Source organism: Lasioglossum baleicum, chromosome 8 (assembly GCF_051020765.1).
Source record: "Lasioglossum baleicum chromosome 8, iyLasBale1, whole genome shotgun sequence".
Lineage (NCBI taxonomy): Eukaryota > Metazoa > Arthropoda > Insecta > Hymenoptera > Halictidae > Lasioglossum > Lasioglossum baleicum.
The window spans coordinates 11,107,328-11,130,517 of NC_134936.1; the positions used below are offsets into that span (position 1 = coordinate 11,107,328).

The 23,190-nt window shown below is 40.4% G+C and overlaps 1 protein-coding gene across 1 annotated transcript in view; it reads left to right on the plus strand.

Annotated features, from left to right (window-relative positions):
- Positions 1-23,190, plus strand: part of Mdy (diacylglycerol O-acyltransferase) — a 212,893-nt gene that overhangs the window by 112,793 nt on the left and 76,910 nt on the right. The window contains exon 6 of the mRNA XM_076428862.1: positions 21,318-21,473. Coding sequence (XP_076284977.1) covers positions 21,318-21,473 — 156 coding nt within the window. The remainder of the gene's footprint in view (positions 1-21,317; positions 21,474-23,190) is intronic.

Sequence of the window (23,190 nt, forward strand, 5' to 3'; positions counted from 1 at the left end):
GGGAAGCTGAAAAATTTATTTAATACGAGATACAATAATTTAGTAGAAATTTTTGTTTCGAGAGAATTACCAGTAATAGAAATTCTCGAAGTTGGCCTGAAAGTTGCAAGCAGGAATTTGTACGTTGCAACGTGGAAGCCCGCGGAAACGCGCGAAAAGGAAAAGGAAAATTCGTCGGGTACGACTTCGGCCCGCCTATTGACTTGGCCGGGTGAAAAAAAAAAGAAAGGGAAAAAAGGAGACGACATCGGCATTCGTACGTACACGCGCGTGAACGGGCACACACGGGGGCCGCATAGTCGTGCGTGAAACGAATGCACGCAGCCTGCCAAGATCCGGCTTCACGCACGGTAACTTCGCGAGGTGATTACAAGCCGGTGCCAACTGGATACCGTGCCAGGATCAGAAATATCCTGGGGGAGCCCGTGGAAACCGCTTCCAACCCCGTGGAAATCGAAGGAACGAGCGAAGGAATTGTCAGGACATAAGTAGGGAATTACGCGTGCTCGGTGAATTACGACGATCGATCCCGAAATACGTATATTTCCCGCGAAACGTTTCCGAATACGCGCCGCAGTGTCGTTCCCGCGGATTTATCGATCCTCGAGCACCCTTGAAGAATCAAGATTGATTTCTTCTTTCGTGCTACGGTGCTTCGAGATTGAAAAAAATAACTCTCTGTCTGGAAATTAATTCGCGGTACTTGGAATTAATCGCAGCTTTATTTCATATTCAACTCTTTGGCTGCGGGAGTGGTAAGAGCTTCTTCGAATGAAAGGAAATCGTAAATGAACGATGCTGATGGAATAATCATTCAGAACGCAATTGAAACACTGCATTCTATTAGCATTTGTATCGAGAAGGTGCTCTTGCGGTTGGGAAAATTGTGCTTTTACCTTTTGTTTGGGCAAAATTGTTGAGATATACTTTTTTATAATGATACCAAATGACCTGATGATTTGTAAGCAATTAGAAGCATTAGTTTACTGAATGATGTACAAAAAATATTATCTAAAAATTGCAATTTACAAGGTTGCATGCAAAAATAAAAAAGACACTTTTCAAAACTTTTTTATTTGGGCCCTTAATAAAAATTTAAAATATATTATGTGTTTTGTAGATCTGTAGTGGTTACACACCTGCTGAACATTTCATCGGAATCGATTGACATACGCAGGAGTTACAAGCGGTTAAAAATTGTGAAAATACGACTTTTGATCAGAATCGTACATTTTTTGATGCGTGTCATTTTTTTCTGCGTCAACCGATTTCGATAAAATTTTCAGCATGTTCATAACTAACATAGATCAACAAAACAGATATTTTACATTTTCATTAGGGACCCAAATAAAAAAGTTTTAAAAAATGCTTTCTTTATTTTTGCATGTAACCCGATCAATTGTAATTTGTGGAAAATCTTTTCTGCACATCATATAGTAAACCAACGCTTCTAATTGCTTTCAAATAATCAGATCGTTTGGTACAATTATAGAAAAAGTTATTCTATTTTAAAGGGTGTACGAATACTTATTGGACTGAGTGTAATTGTTTATACACCAGGGTGAGTTCTTGGTAATTTTTCTAGAAATCGCAAGTCACCTCCATTTTTTAATCGGGACCACCCCTTTTTAAACACCTCCGACGATACTCCCTTTCATTAGGAATTCAATAACTATAATTACTAAAGGTCATTCAACGAAAATTCAAGTTTCAATTCAATTTCGTAATTCAAATTAGATGTTGATTGATAGAGGGCATCTCGAAATCAGCGATTTATTTCGCAGCGGGCGAACAAAAGAGCTGGGCGTGACAGTGGCCCAGTTTCGTGGGACGCTGTCACGATAGGGAGGGCAACGATAAGGCCAGTAATCTTCAATTTTCAGCAGCTATAGAACCGCGCTTTTATAAGTTGCATTTCCTCGTTCCGAGGGGGACGGGGACAGCGTTGAGGGCCGGGTATCGGTGATCGTGGTGATCGATAACGTGAAATTGGTAGCGAGCTGGATGTGCCATTGTCACGTTGCGCCGAACCAGTTGCATTGCATATCGAGACGTTGGCCGGTGATTTTGACGGGGCTGGCTCGCGTCACCGCGTAATGCGCGCCGAAATGCGGTGTCGTTTCATGGAATAATTATCCGTCCGCCATTTACCGGCAACTTCCGACCGACTCGATATTTCGCAACACAGCAGAACCCACCAGCATAAACTGGTTCTACGTTCCTCGGCGACACGGCGGATCTTCTGTACGAATTAATTCGGCTGGCAGCCGTCGGTTCTACGAGCGAATTAAATTCCCCGAAAATAGTGCGCGGAAGTTTGTTAATTACGATCGCTCGCGAAACTACACCGTGGCACCGCAGCCGCTGGGTGCAGCGATGGGGACACGGTTTCAGGTGTAGGTCGACGGTCACGGAAAAATCGGTGACATCGAATCACACTCGAGCCGCTAATGGAAAGAGCAACGGCGACACAGGACCTGCCCGAAAACGTTCAACGGCGAAACGGGGAAGAAAAATTGTTTTCCGCGCGCGTTGTCTTTTCGTTTCCCCGTGAATAAATAGGCAGAGAATTCCGCGGGAAACTGTTCGCGGCCAACCACAACCGTGTCGCGCGTCTTTCATCCGTGAAACGCCTTTGACATTTTTATTCCGGACATTACGGATTTTTATGAAATCGTAATTTCGTGGGTTTATTCGATTCAGTCGCGAACACGCCCCCCGCGTAGAATCCCGTTCGTCGCGGAGCTTGAAAGGATAAATTCTAGCCCCGATGAATGCGGAGAACAAGCTTGATAAAAACCACCGCGTTGCTGGAATACGAGTGTCTGCTTACGGCGTATTACGTTCCCCGCGACTTTGTAAATTGTTATCGAATTTGCGGCTCCGGCGAATAACTGCCCGGCATTGTGGATTTTCATTTATTTGCTTAATGGAAGGTCCTTTGCGATCGTGTACAATGAACGACTCGTATTCATGGGAACCTGTGTCGGCCGGTTACAATGGAAACAGAAGTTAAAAGTGGAATACATGCTTCTGTATCTTTTGATCAAGCTTCCTTTATTTTTGAATAGTCAATGAGAAGAATTCTTTCCTGATTATAATTTTTATCGGTAATGTGCAGCATCCCTTTGTTGTTCATTGCGTTCTCTTTCATCTGTTTCAGAACTTGTTACAGCATCATATAATTCAATTATATTCACATATGAATTGTGGTTACGTAGAACGGGAAATGATTAAACCAATTGAATCCGTAGGGTAATTTCGGGATAAATGCACCACATTTTGTTTTTAGTTTATAAAAATTTTACTAAAAAGAATTGAAAGTGTAGACAGGCATGGTTGAATTGTTTACTTAGATCTCTTTAATAAAATATAACGATAAATAAGTAAAACTTTTATATTAATATTAATATACTGTTTCAGAAAGTCCGAAAAAGTGCATCGCTCCCTAGGGCCTGGGGTTAGATGCACTCATAATTGGGGATAGACGCACTCCTTTATTTATAGCCTCTTCTCTATACTCCTATTCTTATTTTTTTCTCTACCACACATGTTACATAAATTAGTATACATTGTACATGTTTCATGGAGCCATTTGACGCATTCGGAACGACAAATCCAATCTTCTTCAGATGTAGTTGAATAATAATCTTCCAACATTCGATACAATGATTATCAGAATCTTCAGGACTGTTTATGATCTCAGTTTTAATTTATAGCTTTGTAATTAATTGAAAAAGGGATGCTCCTGACCAGTGTTGGGCAAATTTTATTTTAAATAATAAATGAACGTGTGATTTTAATTGCAAATAATAACTAAACTTTTTATTTAAATAGAAGTAATTTAAATAATTCCAAAAGTGATCTATTTATTATTTCTTATTTGCAAATAAAAGATTATTTATTATTTGGATTGAGGTGGAAATCAAAAGTTTTTGGTCTTCTCTTATTTCTTGTACTTTGTATATACAATGAACACGTGCGTGTTTTTGTCTTTCACGTCCGATTATTTGTCAATACAAATAACAATTGAAATTGTATTTGCAAATAACAATTAACTTTATTATTTTAAGTAATCCATTATTTAGACTTGCTCAAATAATAAACAATTATTTTTGCTTTTTATTTGAATATCCAAATAACACATAACATGTTATTTAAATTTTTATTTAAAAAATTATTGCCCAATACTGCTAAGAATGATACATCGAGTACCATAAAAACCCAATTTAAACACCCTAATACCTTAATTTCTTTTTTACCCCTAGTAGTGGGGATAAAAAAGAAACATCAATCGCGAGGACGCTGTATTGCCACAATAACAACTGGTGCATCTGCCCCGATATTACCCTAACTTGATAAATAAGAAGTCCTCGGCTACGATTCGTAGATTTTTCAAAATATTGTAAAATGGGGTAAACAACGTGTTGCGAGAGAAAACAATACAGTCCTCCGCTGCAGTTTGTCGCAATCGGGGTGGAAAATGATTTAGCAAAAAGTTCGCGGTCCAGAAACAACAAATGGAAGTCGTACGACGATCGGGTAATGTGGTCAGGAAAAGTTTCGTCGGAACGCGGAGAGCGGTGCCGTAACGGAATATCGATGTTCTATTTATTCGTTAATATCATTCAATTACGGTTTCTCCGATCAGTTGCTCGTCCACGTTCCGCTCGGTCGGGTTCATCAGAATTCAGCGGATACGTATCGCGGAAATTTTAACGACGATAACGACGAGCCGTCGCCCGACTTAGGAATTCCGTCGGTGTAGTGGTGGCGAATACGTGGAATTGGAAATGCAGTCGCCGTTTCTGATTACGATCGCATCGAGAATATACCGCCGCGATGCGTACGTACGCGGTTCTTTTCAGATTCCGTTTCGCGTTGCTTTTTTAGCCCCGCCTCCGTTTCCTCCGTGGTCCGTTTCTATTCCTCCTGCGTTTTTTCCTCATCTTTTTATTTTATGGAACATACTCGATTTATACGTCGAGGGCGTCGCTCAGGTGCGTTTGCCACATGCTGCACCCTGCACACCCTCGTTGTACCGTCGTCGAGGCAAAACGCGACGTGCACGCGAGGCGACACAAGATTGTAGCCCGTGTTCGACGTAGACGCGTTACACTGTTCCGCGAAATCGCAGTTAGTTCTAACGTTTTCGATGAAACGATTAATTTACGTCGCGGGCGTGTCGACCACGACCCTGTAACCGAACGTTTTCGCGTTGGAACGACAGGCGACATTACGGTATTACCCCTTTACTTGTCCTGTTGCAAATGTAGTTTCTCTGTTAATTGCGTGCGGCAATTACAGGTCTCGAACAAGACTTTGCCCGTTTGCTATTGCGAACAAATTTTATCACAGTACTGCCTCGTTAGTAGTTTTTGCTTTGTTCAAAACAATTTTTGAGTACTCAGGTATCGATAGAGACTGATCTACAGTAGTGTGCTTCGCTACTTGTTACTGTAACCTCCATTTGTGATTCATCGTGTGACTGAGTTCGCAATTGTGCATATTTTGGTGGTATGAATGAATTTATACATAAGGGTGTACCATATCAAATTTTTTAAATTATAGAAAATTTTTTAATACAATCTGCGACGGCAGTCTTTATTATTAAGGATGTTCTGGAGGTATATAAAAAGGCAACAAAATTTTTGAAAATTTGACAAGATATAACTCTTACTAAATTAATGCAATTACCAAAGTTTGGGTTCGATTCACTGCACCGTTTAAGAATTATAGCAACTTAAGCTTTGCACATTTTAACACGTCTTCTTATGGAGAATTCATAAAATTCCACTTGAAACCCTATTTAAACCTTGAAGAAACGCAACTAGAAACTCCAGTTTTTTTAATATGTAGTAAAAATTCTGTAATTAATTATGTTCAAAATTTACTAGGATTCGCTAAACAGTTACAGAGCAAAAAAATTATAAACTGTCACAAAACGTCAAATTTATCGTGTTGTCTCTCACTAGCATGGAAACGCGACAAGTGTAGACCACTGAATATAGCTACAGAGGGTACAGTATTCGCAAAAGTTTAATGCAAAATATACTCATGAATGGCTTTCATTGCCATGTATTGATGGATTTCGAATTTCTTGTACTTTTGTCTCCCATTGTACCTCCAGAACATCCTTAAGAAGGATCGTGACGCTTCTACAGCTGCGGAGTCTGTCTCGTTTCGTTAACAACTGTTACAGAGGCGATTTTTATCAATTGAGCCGAGCTGGTTCGACACATTTGACGAACCGGTGCCAGCGACGTGATTTGCCGAACGACGTTCCTGGGGATAGGAAACAGGTCGATACGGGGCGTATATTTCATGCGATACAATATTTAGAATATGAAATTGAGCCCGAAATTTGTATTTTAATTAATTGCACTCCGATGTATTTCCGTATCAGCGCTGCAAGCCCATGTCCAGGCGCACTTTCGGAATGGATGAGCTTCTATGTTTAATGGAAAAAATCGACCGTAAATCTGACCGTCCGGGTTATACTGTTGGAGAAATAATTAAAAAATACTGAAGGAATTTATATTCGTTATTTTGCTTGCCGTGGTTAAGTACCGGCGCTCACCTATTATAATATTGAAACGCGGCTGGGTGATATAAATCGAGTGTCCGCGGCCAGTGACAGACGTATACCACTGCCAGACAAATTGCTACATCGCACTGCTTTTACATTTTTCTTGAATATTCATTAACTAATGGAATGCCTCTACAAATCACTCTCCCGTCGACTTAATTGATATTTGTTTAAAAATATTGTTCGTTCTCGAGCAGACCGAACGTGAGATATTTATTTAGACATGGTCCGCTGCAATAAAACCCGAAATACTCGACGCGACGGTTCCAGAGTTTGGGTGTCATCGGACACCACTTCGGGACCGTCTTGAGAGCGGACCACGAAGCATCGACAGGGCAATCTTATAGAGGGTGTCCCAAAAAATCCCTTCAACAGCCGGAAATGTTCCTGAGATCATTTGAAGCAACATTTTCCTTCGCAAAAATGTTATTCGCGGCTTCGTTTAGGAGTTATTAACGAAAAACACGGACCAATTAGAGCGCGACTTTGACGCGAGTTGGCACAGTCGGCCAATAGACAATTGGCGCGCCTCACAGTGCGTCGGAATGCCCGTTTTTGGACAAAATTCCATATCTTAAAAACTATAAGTCATATAATAAAATGTTTCAAATGAAAGTTATAGGGTATGAGGAGGAGTATATGATGATTGTATTTGTTTGGTATTGTTGTAACCTTGAGAAGCTCTATGAAGGTCACTTTTAAAATTTCATACGGTAATGTACATTTTTGATTATGTATTCTAATAGGTGAGGTTAAGACGTTTTCAAAACACTACAAAAACATTATTTTTGTATAAACCGTTGTCAAGATATAAGCATCCAAAGTTGGCGTACCGTCTATAGTGATATGGATTATATGTATAACTACAAGCGAAACAAAAGTCAAAAGTCAAAATCGACTGTTTCGTAACGTGTTTATTTTCGTACGATTTTATCATAAATAGTAATGATAATAATAACCATTTCTCGAAAATCTCTGCGTACGTGGTTTCTGGGTGTCTTCCTAAATAAATATTTTTTTAAATTAGGGGAGCAAGCAGGAGCAGAAAATTTTTATAGAATTCGGTAAAGAATAGTCCTACGAATATTTTCTAGCAAAAATCACAAGACATGTTTTAGCTTTTTTGAGAAAAGCTTAGTTAAAGTTATAGGAATTTTCGATTTCGCGTTTTAACAAACGGATCACTTTGAATCAATAAAATACGATAAATGATAATTGTAAAAACCGCTAGGGAGCCAAAATAATTAGTACACGCCTTGACCTAAATGATCCATCGCAAATTACTCAATTTTTGGCTTTTCGATACGTTGTTTAGCGTTTTCTAAAGATGCGCGTACTTGAGGTTATAACACAAGAAAAATTGGCGTGTCGGATTATGACGGAAGGAACATGTTCTGTTTCAATCGATGTACAGATTTTTTTTCTGGCGAATGTTCATGAATAAATGGTATTTTTAAAATAGATTCATGTAAACACATATACATTTTAAAAATATTGGTTTTTTTTATTTTTGCCCTCTTGGCCGACGCACTGTGCGCCGGGCCGACTGTGCCAACTCGCGTCTAAGTCGCGCTCTAATTGATCCGTGTTTTTCGTTAATAACTCCTAAACAAATGCGAATCCCCATAACACCGTCAAAGCCCCGAGTATCGTCGCGACCAAGCGGAACGGGATTTACGACCCCGCTAAGTTCGGTATACGGACTTGCGGTATTTCGGACGCTTTAAATATACTGCCGGGGGAAGAATGTTTGACAGAATTTTCAGGTATCTTAAAATTCATTGCAACGATTTTTACCTGTGTATCCTACGATCGGTTCTTTAAATTTTAGTTTGGACCTCTGCCATGACCAAAGCCAGGAAACTTCACTAAAATTGCAAAACCGAGCATGTACTTTCTAAACTGTTCGAGTAGAATATTTCTTTTCGAGGTCATCCTCTTTTAAAGCTTCCACAACTTTACTTTCCTCTTTTCGGAGGAGCATTTGTTTAAGAAAATGAAATCTCTACATTCTCTTAGCTTTCGTACACTGAGAAAAAAAAGTAGTTACTTCAATAACACGCGTGTTATTGTAATTTTTTTACTTCGATGAATATCAATGTATTCTTTTCAATAGTATGAAATTTCGAAGCAAATCGTGATGTATTTGAATTGTCTATCATGAAATGATTGAAAATATTATTCGATTCAATACCGTACATTATTATTCGTAATATTTCTCTTTTTCCTTCAATCAGATATGTTGTTAAACAAATTTGAGAAATGTATTGATTTATACTGGAATTGGTTTGGGGCCATATCTTATTTTTTTGAAAACATTGATGGTCAAGCTATTCGCTTATATGATTGGCGGAAATGAGTTTTGCTATTGAAATTCAATAGTATTAAATATTAAAATAAGCTCATATGATATTGGCACTATTCAATAGCACATCTTAATGAATCAACATATATCTTTTTTGTTTCGACAGGATTTTTTTCTCAGTGTACAATGGTTATACATATTTATTGTTATGGTTATACATATTCTCTCTTAATATGTTCGACAGGTTGAAAACGATACGAAAGTGTTTTTAAATTAGTCCAACGTTTTCAATGTATTCAATTGCACCTACTAATTTTTGTATCTTGTGTCTCTAACTTTGTATCTCGCTCTCTCAATTTCGTTCTAAAATCCATAGTCTGTTAATGTGCCATGTTGTCCGGAAGCAATTCGTGATTAAATTGACCTTCTCGATTGTCAAATTCCTCCATCACGTTACACCATGACGGATCACCAATTGTTCGGGGAGTTCCGTCCGCCCTCTCGTCAAACAGTCATCATCATCGGCGGCCACCTACTATCCCAGAAACCCATTCCCCACCCCGAATGGTAATTTAATAAAGGAACGTCGCGTGAAGTAGGGTGTCGGGATCCCGTGGAGGAAGCACGGAGACAGAGCGGCCGCTTGCGTTTGTATAGGAACCCATAAAAGATGAAGAAACTAAGTCGCGTTGGGTATGGGAGCGTCTCAAAAGAGAGGAGGTTCTCGATGACACGTTTTCCTGAACGGGTGGGCGAAAGAGAGTCTCGAGTCTCTTCCGTTGAAGGCGGCACGCGGAAATGGATCCTGATCAAAATGCATCAGTCTGCTTTTTCTGGTATCAGCTCGATCGGGACGAGGACACAGATACGGAGAAACACCGTGGAAGGGAGACAGCGAGACAAATAGAGAGAAGAGGGAGGAAGAGAGAAGTAGACGGTAAAAGGAAGGGAGAGAGAATGGTAGGAGGAAGAAGGATCGCGAGTAGAATCGTCGTGGCACGAGGCTGGGGGTGAAAGGACGAGGGTGGGAATCGGCGGGGCTGGAAAATGGGATGGCGGAGATCGAGAGTTGCGGATCTCGAAGTGTACCGTGCGACAATGGGGTCCGAGGTGAAAACTAGCAATTCCTCAGCCCGGCCGAAGAAAATGGAGAAACTATTTTCACCGGTGGAACTTCCGCCATTGTTGCAACCCCCGTTGCACAATGCGGCCCCCGGTCGTTTCATCGCGAACGTGCCGTCGAAATCAGCGGAATAATTCTGTACGGTTAACGTGCGTTTTGTTTCGTTTTCCCCCGTACCAGTTCTCCTTTTTTTTTATTACCGCACACAACAACCCCAACCCCCGACCACGGCCGCCGCCCCTGTTGGCAATGAAATACGACGGTGTCTTCGAAAAAATTTTCGGAAAAATTGTTTGCCAACGGGCAATATATCTTCGGACGGGTTTATCTACCGCGGACAGCTGAATCGGAAACGGGTAATAAAATCATTGACACGCTTTCGGTTTGGGCGAAAGACCGCGTTTGCATATAAATAGTCTTACCCCTCTGTCTTCGGGGCTGGTTTGCAACTGTCCATGGTTTGACAATCGATACGTGTCCACCGTGTATTTATTCTGGGTGTGCATACATATAATTCTGTCGGGTCGAGATACTTGCGGACATGCTATTTGCCGACATAAATCTGTCGTCTTGCGAGCACAGCTTTTGACGATTTAATTGCCACGGCGCGGCCCGGATCGCCGACAGCCCCTAAAAAGCTGTCAGGTCGCGGCGCGGATCTGATTTCTGTCAATCTGAACGTGACACATTTTCTATTAATGTCTCTGATAGATTCATTCGAACGTTGCTCTTTCCCTATCATCCGAGTCACTAACCTTTCACTAGCCCGTTTTTTGTACAAAGGAAAAATAATTAGGTACTACTAACCTCGAATTATAATATTAACTCAGTATAATAATAATATCCCGCGGCTGTGGGAAACTCGCGGAAAGTTGGTGTCAATCGAACGTCGAGAAAACTGAAAATGAACCAGTATAAGTAATTCTATAGAGCGATACCAACGATAAACTAGTCTCCAAGGTGTCGGTTCGTTCGCGAGCCGCGGCACGTTTAATTTGCGTCCGGCCGCTAATCAACTTTCTCCGGCACGGCATCAGCGCTAACATAAATTTCGTTCCAACCCCTCACGTCCAGCCGAACGTTCATGAAATATATATATATACCAAGCGGCGCTTTAACGATCCCGGCTTTAAATTATTCGAAAGAATTATAATTAATGCATCGAATTCGGTCTGGGTGCAGTTTGCCAACCCGCGGATGATGCCGCGATAATGGGACAGCGAGAAACCTTGTAACAAGTATCACCGTGTTGATCTTTATCGTTCATTAATGACCATCCGTGTAAAACAACCCCGCCAGGAAGGGTAGCCGAAGTACACACGAATCTGCGTAATCTGCCATCCCTTTAGAATCGCGTTTATCCAACCCCTCGATCTGGAATGCTAATTCTCATTAATGTTTCATTTTTACGTGATAGGTCAAGATTTTATTGGCTGGTGAAATTCGCGGCTGGGGTCACATTAATCTACCCCTGAGAAGGGGTTGTGTTTCCCACTCTTGTTAAAATAGATAGAATTTTATACACAGGGTGTTCCGTTCGGAGTTTCGCACGCAATTATTTCCGAATTTATTTATTTTTCAACTAAAATTTACTCTGTGTTTCGGGGGGGTACATTTTATGGTGGTCATTCTCTGTTTGCTTTGTCAAGATGAGTTTAGTTTTTCCAAAGTCATTCAAGGTCATTTTCGTTTTCAGAAGCACGTTCATCTAGAACACAATCAGGCAGTTCCTAGGCAACTAATTAACCCTTAGCACTCAACTGCCCTTTCTAAGAAAGCGTGATAAATCTCGCGGTGAGGAGATTGCTGGCAATTATGGCACGTACAAGCCCTACAGCGTTTGTTCCGTAAAATCTCACGTCAAATCTCATTTCAACAGAGTAATTATCGCAGGGATCTCTTCTCGCCAAAGCATCCTTGACCAACATCTGTCCACGGTGTTCCATTAAAAAGCGATCAGGCAAATATAGCCATGAATTTTCCAGTGGTCCCGCCTCGGGAAGATTAATCCCTTTCATCATAAGGGATCAGCCTCGAAGAAAGGAGGCCAGTTGTAAATCGGACCGCGGATTAACATTTTCGTTCCGGCTTATCTGGTAGGATCAATCCGATGTTAATGTGGTCTGGAAGGAAATTCCGAAAGAAACTGGGAAATGAACAAGCGGCCCCGATCGCGTGAAGCCTATCTGGAGCGAGAGGAAGTACATCTGCGTCCCTGTTTGTCGCTCATACCGCTTTCGAGATTATCGCTCGCACGAGAGTTCGAGTAAGCCCTGTGCATAATGTATGTACGCAGTATACCTGCACGGGGGGAGGGGGCAGGCTAGATAATTACCAAATGCCGTGACGCGAGTATGCCTCTCGCTATAGGTCGCCACAGTGCACGTTGGAAATGAATTTATCCCGCGCAAGGACTGCACAATACCGTCAGCCGAACACAGGGATCCCCTGCTCCTAAGTGTGTCCGCCTTATCTAATCGCGTCGAGATCATGGGAATCGTTCCAGATCGGAATCAGGGTAAACACGAAGAGACATGGGGGACACGCCAATGAAGGTATCAGACCCTCGCGATCATTCTTCAGGGGTCCTAGACGACTCTAATCGCGATGACTCATTTCATTTGGGTCTTGGTGCGATTTTTCACATTTCAGAAAGTAGCAAAAGTAAATAAGAGTAATTCAACAAAAAGTGATGAAATCCCAACAAAAACATTCTGTAAACAGGAGCCAAGTTCTTATGGCCGTAAAAAGTTGTGAGATCAAACAAAATACGGCCAAGTTCGTTAGCTTAGAAAAATAAAAATAAAAATTAGTTAAAACGAACGCTATGTAATTTTTAAAGAGTCACATGGAGGGCTAAATTATTCAAACTTGGCCGTTACTTTTTAAACCAATGGCCCTGAAACGTTTTAGGTAGCGGCCAAGTTTGAATAATTTAGCCCTCCATGTGACTCTTTAAAAATTAAATAGCGTTCTTTTTAACTAATTTTTATTTTTATTTTTCTAAGCTAACGAACTTGGCCGTATTTTGTTTGATCTCGCAATTTTTTACGGCCATTAGAACTTGGCTCCTGTTTACAGAATGTTTTTGTTGGGATTTCATCAATTTTTGTTGAAATTTCATCAATTATCAAGTAGGTATCAAAGATTAACACTCTGCCGGCGAATTAGAACCCGAGTTTACCTAGATTTTTTTTGTTATAATTTTAGTGTCATTTTCTACCTTATTGTAATCTACCAGTTTCAGCTTTTTGCCACTACCTCGAATGGCGCTATACGAACGTTTGAAGAGAGCAGATGATTCTTTCCGGCATTTACACGGTTCCTTATGGGAAAAGCGGCATATTTCATTTTCTCCATACATAACCTATTTCGTTTTTTTTTTTTAATACAACCCCTTTAAGATGTAAAATTTCAAACTTTGATAATTATTCCTTTGAGTGTTTGTTATGGTGGACCTATGTACCAAATTTCAAGCTTGTAGGTCAATGGGAAGTACCCAAAAGGTTTTGATGATCTGTCAGTCAGTCAGTCAGTCAGTCAGTGACGAATTTAGCGATTCTTGAGGTCCTATATCTCGGAACCTACTAATGTTAGAAGATTAATCTTTCGTCAATATTGAGACATGATAGCATTTAACAAGTGTACGAAATTACATCTCTCCATCTGCCTCCAGTGTCGAGTTATAAGCCTCTAAAAAACGGCTAAGTTGTTTCGTGTAAAAGGAGGTAGTGCAAGAACTTGGCTGGTGCACTACCGTGCACTTAGATACACAGTCTTGTTAAACTGGAAATAAAAACAAATAGATGAAAGAAAACTGTTTAGAGAAAATTCGATTACAAGATTTCACGCATACAACAACGTCTTTCCGATTTTTTTATTTATAATATTTCATGTATATTTACGAAGAAACCGGTTTATGGAATTTGTTGGACGTGTAGCAGGCAGAAAGTACACTTTTTCTGGAACGTCTGACCGGAGCTCGATATTACTCCTTGTAATGGTACGCTACCTGAATATATATTGAAGATTTTATTATGCATCCCTTGAAATATTTACTTATATTTCTGTGTCGGACCATTTCATACATGTCGTACTCTTTTCCCATGATTTTTGTATAATACAATTCTTTAAAAATCCATAAAACTTTCTATCGAAAATTAATCACATCGGTACTGAAGATAACCACACTACTCCTTTTATTTCTTTTTTTATTTTATGCATTTCAGATCTCAACTGAGTGAGATCTATTTCTGCTGCACTGAAGTAAATTACAGTATAATACATATTCATACATACACAGTTTACATTAAATCAAATTAAATTCGTAGTTTACAGTTTTTTAAGAAATTAATAATGAGAAAACAAGCTTTAATATTGGGTCGGACAATTAATATTTCTAAGCTTAAGAGTAATTGAAGATTAATTTTACGCAGTTGATGAATTAGCTTAGTTAGATCGCTGTAAATTGAAAATTAACTATTTAAAAATTTAGCACACTATAAAGAAGATTTGATGTGTAAGCATGATCTCTACCAACGCAAGTGGAATAATCGACGAATGATCAGACAATCTCCTCGGGCGTCCAAAATCAATATCACCGTCGAACTAACAGCATAATTCAAACTTCTAGATACTCTCCGACACAAAGAATCACAGCCGGCTAAAATCACGAAGATTCATTACTTTGTCGCGGCAATTAAAATTCTATTCCACTGAAAAGTTTCGCCGAGCCGTGGAGTCACTCCGATAATATTTCTCTTGGAAACTCTTTTCCTTATACCGTCGTCGTCGCGGCAGATAATTGAAAAAGTACTCGGAAACTGTTATGTTCCCATTCCATTTAAAAACCTGGCACTGATACACGCTGATTCCGGGGAAAATACGTTTCTTCCCGGTTGCTATTGTTCTTCAATACAAAACTGCCGCGTTACGAGTCTCGCCGGGTAAAATGATACCATTACAACGACGTCGTCATTTCTGTTACGTTTCCCCTGTGTCGTACATTCAAACGGATCGTTTTACATTTACCGTTTTTGCTCGACGCAGTTCTAACGAATTCGACATTTTCATATCAGTACCCGATCAGCCGTTCGACAGAAGGAGAGAGAATTTAACGCGCTCCGACGAATTAAGCCGCCGGAACGTATCACGCATTTTCCTAATTAATTAAACATTCGCTCGACGTTCACGTTACCTACCGCGCGAAGCGATCTTATTTCGTTCGCCGGAAACGTTTACCGGCGTTATTTACATGCAAATAAAAGAGTCGTTTGGATGAATATTTATTGGAATCGTCGCTCGAAATTATGAACGCCGCTTGCCGCGCGAGTTCCACGTCTCGGACGGCTCCTCGGCAAAGTGTTTAGGGCAAACGCAATTGAACTAATAATTTCTCGGTCGTAAACGGGAACTGCATCTTCCCTTTTTGTTGACTTTGGGCTTCAATATTGCAACAGGGGAAATTAACTACGGGACTAATAATCGCAGGGAGACTCGGAGGTTTGCGAAAATATCCTGCGACAGCGGTGACAGACGGTGATCATATTGCAAATGGTATTTCATTCTCTGTAGGGATTTTATTACGTGCATACGTAAGTAATATTGTGCTTCTAAAACAGTTTGAAATCGTCTGTATGATACCCTGTTCTGATAGCAGATATAATTTTATATGAAGATATTTTTTCCTACGTTATATAAATAATCTTTAGGCTGCTCTTTACAAAATTTGTGCCTTTCTCCTATAAATTACGATGTATTTACCCCGACACGAACACTTCGTTAAAATCGGGTAGGAAGGGTTGGATCAGTCCGGTGGTGGAGAAAGTGTAAGTGGGTGAATTAAACCACTGATTTACTCAGAGAAGCCGGGTTTCTGCGACTTCAAAAGAACTTTTAATAATAACTTTAAACACGCGGTACAAATAACTGACAATGAGATGTCGTTTCGGAGGAACGATTCACGGTTCTCGTTTCGGAAGAACGATTCGCGATTCTCGTTTCGGAGGAACAGAGATCTCTCAGTCATAAATCTCGACTGTCGCGGATCGGAGGCCTCGCGTGATACGCGGCCATCCCCACCATACTCTCATACTTGGCAGCTTGTTAGAAATCGTTCAAATTGAACGCGAACGGTAAAGACAATAATATTTATACAACTGCGTGTCAAACAGTCATGTAATTCAGTAGATTTGTACCCGGAGCGGCTGCAGATCACAGTTTCGAGCATGTAGGCTCAATCGTTCAGGAGTTATGCTTGCTTAAAGTTGAGTATTTTTCACTGTCTTTGACAGGTAAGGACGGCGCCATATTGGTTTGTAGTGACGGTCGCACGCCGCTTACTGAGTTGGTTAGGATAAATTCGAGGGGGGGGGGCGGCAAGAGGTAAGCGGCTCGCGGTCGTCGCTACAAACCAATATGGCGGCACCCTTACCTGTCAAAAATGCTCAACTTTAAATGACCATAACTCCTCAACTATTGATCCTAGAGGATCGAAACTGCGATCTGCATCCACGCCGGATACAAATCTACTGGATTACATACCAAATACATCATAATTCGTAGGAGAAAAGTATTAATTTTGAGTCCGGTAAAGTAAAGTTTACCCAATCTTTATAAATAATGAGCAGCCTCGATGCTAATCACTTCTATTTTGCACAAAGATCCGTATTGATGTTTGAAGTTGAGCCAAAACCACAGCTACCATCCAACCACTATCGCGTGATGAGCCTTGCAGTAATTTTGGGATATTATTAATAGCTCGGTAGCCCAAAATTTTGTTCCGCTAATCAGGAACGTGTGTAGGTCCGTCGATCGCCGGAATCTCGGCACGCCAGGATGGCAGTCGCGATTTAATTAAGATACGAGCAATCCAGGGCGGAAGAAGTCGGTCGGATTCGATGGAAATATCGGGAAATATGGAGGTTATGCCAAGCTTGGGTTCGTCACCGTGGTGCGCCATTAGCTGGCGTCCGTAACCAGCGGCGCATAATAATAACTGACATTCTTAAGATCGCGATGCAAATACCGCGGGGATAATTAAACAGGCCTCGGTCCGACGAAACGCTCGGTTGGGAAAGAAACGTGTCGCCGCGCGAATCATCCGGCCAGGAGAACGAGGCCTGGCAAAACCACCGAACCCTAAATGAGACTGATGTATAACAACAACAGGATTTAAACTATTCAGATTTATTTTGATTTGTTTCAAGAGAAAAAATTGCGATGCAAAAGTTCCTCTGAAAAAGTTTCGAAAAATTGATGAAAAAGCCTGTGAATAGTCCTTCGATAAGGAAACTGGCTGCTAGGTTCTAACGGTTTAACACGTTTTCTACCAGCATTTGGTTCGTTGCTTACCTTCCTTGTCCGAAAGTTTTATTAAATGCAACGTACCCAATTTTGAATTATTAGAACAGTTTAGCAGAAGGAAGTCACTATGACTTTAAACAACGAAGAGAGAGAGAGAGAGTGCATAAAATTAATTTTACTGTTTTTAAGTGAACTGTCAGATTATGGATGTCACATATTTGTCACGGTGGTAGCGAACATGTTACGATATTTAGCTCAATTTTTCAGCAAATACTATTTAAATAAAGTACGATAAGTTGTGCTTATCGATTTTTAAAGGAAATGTAATTTTATACACATAAAAAAAGAAATGTTGAATTTCTGTAATTTTGCAGCCGTTCAAAGGCAGTCCCTTAATCATTACGAGCCGGTGCTTGGCTCGTGGAAAAAAATTAATTCCCCTGCGGGCCGGACGGAGGTTGCTCTCTCGCGCGAATGCTTAGTATCGTGTTTTATAAACCCTTTAATTGCCGGGTTCGGACACGTACCGCGTAACACGCCGCCCCCGTTTTCATTTATGCGGACGTATCCGCTGTCACGTTCCCGGAGGCGTGCGAAATTGCGATGATTAAAATGTGCTCGGCCGGCGTGCATCAGCATGCCGCTCTCCATCTCGCCTCTCCACTCTTTTCTTTCGGTGTTTTTCATTTACCCGGAAGGAATACGGGGCCGCGAATAACGAACACCGAGCCCCGCGGAATTTGTTTAATTGAACCCGCGAGAAATACGCTTCCCCAACGAAGCTCTGCCTGTTCTCTGCTCTCTCTTTACCTCTCTCTCTCTCTCCTTCTCTCATCTCGGTTTTCTTCATTCGGCCCTGTTTGTCGATTTTTTCGGCATGCGATCGTAACTTTTAACGGGGGCCACTGTGTTAGGGTTTTACTGATATGGATGTAGGGTCGCCAGACTTTTTACTGCCTTTGTGGACCAAGGAGGTTTTATCGCCGTGCGTGAGGAAATTATTTCTTTCGTGTTATTGTCGCGAAAATATGTCTGCGGATTTTACGGCTGAAAGGATTTCTTTTTTTTTTTTGTGTGTGTGTGTTTCCTCCTGGTGCACGAAGATTTTCGGCGCACCGTGATGAAACGCTGTCGATGACGGCCACAGGAATTACATGGTAATTGCATTTGCATTTATAATTCCGGCGGGTACGTGTGTCGCTGCCAAACGTGTTTATAAACAGTTTGCGCGGATCAGATAAAGAGTTGCCGGCTGTTTGCTTTGATATTATTACTATTGTCCACTCGTAATATTTTTAATTTAAAGTAAATATAAAACAGTTCGAGCTGAGAGATATAAATAATACATTTTAAACATTGTCAACATTTTAATTTATAGTATAAAGGCGGGGAGCTTTTACTGTACCTCCAGACAGAATTGTGCAGAATTACGATTGAATTACTCCAGGAATTATAATTACAAAGTATTTTTGAATTACATTGTAATTTATAATTCAGATCTTCATTCAATGAAATCACAATGTTATTCGTAATTGCAATTGGAGTACAATTATAAAATACTTTGTAATTGAATTACATTAATTACGAATTACGATGTAATTTAATGAAAATTAAAAATTAAAGAATAATAAAGTAATAGGTAAGAAGAGGTTGAAAAATCCATGTGAAGGTTTCAAACAAGAGGAATTTATTATTTATAAGTTTATAATATCTGAACAGAAATAACTTCTGCGTTACATATTTTTTTAATTTCAATCATAAACATGAAATAGCGTGACGTATTATGAACGAGGACGAGGAATAGAAACTACGCCGCATATACAGCAAACAAGTATATGAAAGAAAAACATAAAAATATATCGAACTCCTTCAAAGTTCTGGGCTATAATTTGGAGAGCTGTATTTTAATTAAATTGTATTTCAATTATATACACATCTGATTAAAATACTTAATAATCGAATTAATTGAAAGGTTTGAATTATGTAATTTAGTTACGACGTAGTTGAATTACTATATAATTGAAATACAATGTAATTCAATTGTGTAATTGAATTACAATGTAATTGAATTAGCACAACTCAGCCTCCAGAAAGCTTCCCAGGGAATTTTTTAAAAATCACTCCCATATTTAATGAAGTGCTTGTAGTAAGCTACAAAATTGCGAATTAAAATAGAAAGTTTACCAAAAGTTTAAATTTTATAAAAATGAAAAGGTTTGCAGTATACTAAAGAGTCATGCTTCAACTTTCGCAGAATACACCACAAAATTAAGAGTTAAAATAGAATGTTTCTTAAAAGTTTGATCGATGGAAATGTTGCTGTCTGCAAGTGAAGATGGAGGCCAGTCTGCATATTTTCATCTTTTCAGTTCACCCGGTATAGTCATGCTTCAACCGCAAAATACATCCTAAAATTGAAAACGAGAATAGAAAGTTCAGTATGACTTTCGTAAAAATTTCTGCAAGTGAATCTGTCTGCCATAATTATTTCCGGCGAGATTAAAATGCAACTTTGGTGAACGCATCCTGACGGGCATATTTCATCGTATTCTTCGAAACACACGTATTCACGAGAGCCTTGGTCGTACATCATCGTCATGTCTACCCACCAGCACACTTCTCTTGTTCCCACTGGTGAATAGAATCCTCTGGCAAACTTCGGTACGCATTGTATACGCGATGGCTATTATCAGGATAGATGTTCGAGGCACCTGATCAGTAGCCTTGAGAGATGTTGCGAGAGTCGGGGAACTACGGGATACACTTGTCTTGCTAACTAGATGAACTTCGGTAGTTAGAAAACTGTAATGTACACGAATACTCGCCGGGAACGGATTAATCCGAGTTTAACGAGGCTTAACTAGCTCGTGCATTACCGAAACGAAATTTACGAAGTTTAAGTGATTGGTTAGAGATATCCAGTTATGGTTTCAATTCCAAACATATAGTTAGCCTCGTCGGGCCCGGGAAAGTTCGAGCTCCCCGTCATTTGTGATCTTGCAGATTCCGTCGGACGTTCGCAGATTACATCGCAAAATGTCAAGGCTCGACAGCGTGATTGACCTTTCCGGGTGTTATAAAGTGTAAAAAAAATTAAGATCATATTATAGAAATTAATTTTTAATCTAGACAAGTAATTCTAGATCTCGATAAAGTATTTTTTGGGACATTGAACATATAACCTTTAAAGAAAAGGGGGTTTTTGATATTGTATTGTATAAATTCTTAAAAAACTAATCTACACAAGTAATTCTATAATTCTATAATTTGATAAAATATGTTCAGGTTATCGAACACATAGATATCCTTATCAGGAAACAGTAGACTGCAACGTGCAACAAAATTGGAAAAAATGCAAGTAAAAATTGCGGTGGCGTTAACTGCTCGTTCGCTCCCGAATGGAGAGCATGACAGCTGGATAGTTAACATTAATGCGATGCAATAAACGTGTTTACTGCTACTATTTCTGTCCAGACCTAATACAATTAAGCAAGAGCTCCAGTTTACGGTGCCTTGAGGCTGAATTAGAGAGCAGAAGGCGCAGTCGTTATCTAGGTTCCTCTACAAAAAAAAGGCGCTGTGAAAACATTTTGCATCGAAATTACAAAATCATGAACTCGTGTTTGTGGTCGAGAAAGGTCGAAGATAAACGAAGTAGCAACGGGGCGCTCTCGACTCCTGATGCAAACAAAATGGCCCGGAAGAGTGGGGATATTTTCCACAGATAAGGGCCTCGGGAGGGGGACATCGTTCGCGTAGGTCGGTACCTATTAGGTCGAGATCAAGGCGACATTCTCGTTGCCAACGTCGTTATCAGCCATTCGTGATCAAAACAGATACACTTTGACGAGAGATTATCGCGGGCTCTGTAGGTTCGCGACAGGTAGGAAGCAGACGTTAGTCTCGAAGGACAAGCTGCCACAATAGTTTGCCGCGGTATATACACACACGCATCATACCCATACTCACACGGAATTAATTCCCGGTTGTTACAGTCGGCGCAATGTTCGTGTGTATGCTGTACGCGGTCCTGTTCCTGAAGCTGTGGTCGTACGTCCAAGTGAACATGTGGTGTCGGGTGAGCAGTCGAAGAAAGGCAACGAGCCAGGGCAGAATGCGACGCCAGTCTCTGTCGTACAACAATTTGCAGTGTAAGTAGACAACGTTTCTACGTTAATACTCCATTTCTACCGACAGGACGCCGCGCGTTCCATTACGACAATGCGGCTCGGCCATGTTTGCTGCGCGCGCTCGTGCAAGCATACATTGTCGTCCATATGCATTTGGTCAATCCGGATTTGCGCCACTATTTACTTCCTCTCGTGATTACCGCGCGAATTGGTACGCTATCGGTTGGCAATATTAATTCTTTGTTCAGCGGCACATTAGACGCACTGCCGTTCGAGGTCAAGTGTTGATTTGATCCTTGACCTACTAAAAATGCATACATCAAATGAATACAAGAAATGGCTGCTCTTTACTTTACCGGACTCATAATTTGTGCCTTTCTCCTATGAATTATGATGTACAGTAAATTCTCTATAAACGCGAAAATCTTTCAACGATAAACGCGACAGAAATATCCCCTCCAAACTAATACACTGACTCGGCTCGGTATATCGGTGTGAACCACTACTAACGCGACGCGGAGAGTCGCAGTCGTCGGCACAGTTCAAACGCGCCCGTGAGTCATAACGTTACACCAACAGTCAAACTTCTTCATTTTCCATGATTCTGTTATGGGATTTTCACTACCTTATTTCTGGCATTTTTCTGATTAAAATGATACTAAACATGATATAATTTAAGCAGAATTTTGTGGTTTAATTGACGATGAAAGTTTCGAGCGCAAGGAAGGACAGCGTATGTGAAAGAAAGAGACGCTGAGTCGCATCGCGCCGGCACAGTTCAAACGCCCGTGACTCATCATAACGTTACACCACAGTCAAACTTCTTCATTTTCCATGATTCTGTTATGGGACTTTCACTACCTTATTTCTGGCATTTCTCTGATTAAAATTATACTAAACACGATATAATTTAAGCAGAATTTTGTGGTTTAATTGACGATGAAAGTTTCGAGCGCAAGGAAGGACAGCGTATGTGAAAGAAAGAGACGCTGAGTCGCAGCGCGCCGGCACAGTTCAAACGCCCGTGACTCATCATAACGTTACAGCAACAGTCAAACTTCTTCATTTTCCATGATTCTGTTATGGGATTTTCACTACCTTATTTCTGGCATTTTTCTGATTAAAATGATACCAAACACGATATAATTTGAAAGAATTTTGTGGTTTAATTGACGGTATGTACATATGTATGAAGTGACTTTGGAACATAAGAGTATGTATAGCGAGTGAAAAAGAAAGAGAAATTGCGATCTCGACGCTAGGCAAATATTAAGAAACGAGAAAAATTACTTTATAAAATATGCTGAACTGTTTTATATTTTTATTATTTAACGTTCGGTTTCGTAAATATAAAGACGCGATGAACTATGACCGATCATGTCGCAAAACCGAACACCGTGTCAAGTCACGCGCGTCGCTCGCTCCATTACAATTTTTTGATAAGAAACAAAATTAAATAAATCTTAAATAAATCTTAAGTACATTACTTAAAACAGTTCAAAAACTACAAAAAGTGTGCCTTTTCCTGACGGATGCAAACGCTTCAATTCGATAGTTTTCCTTCGATGGTATTTAAACTGTAGAGGCTTAATATAGCGCGTATAGAAAAGAGCGGCTCGCGGTCGTCGCTACAAGCCAATATGGCGGCGCCCTAACCTGTCAAAAATGCTCAACTTTAAGCGACCATAGCTCCTCGACTATCGATCCTAGAGGATCGAAACTTCGATCTGCATCCGCG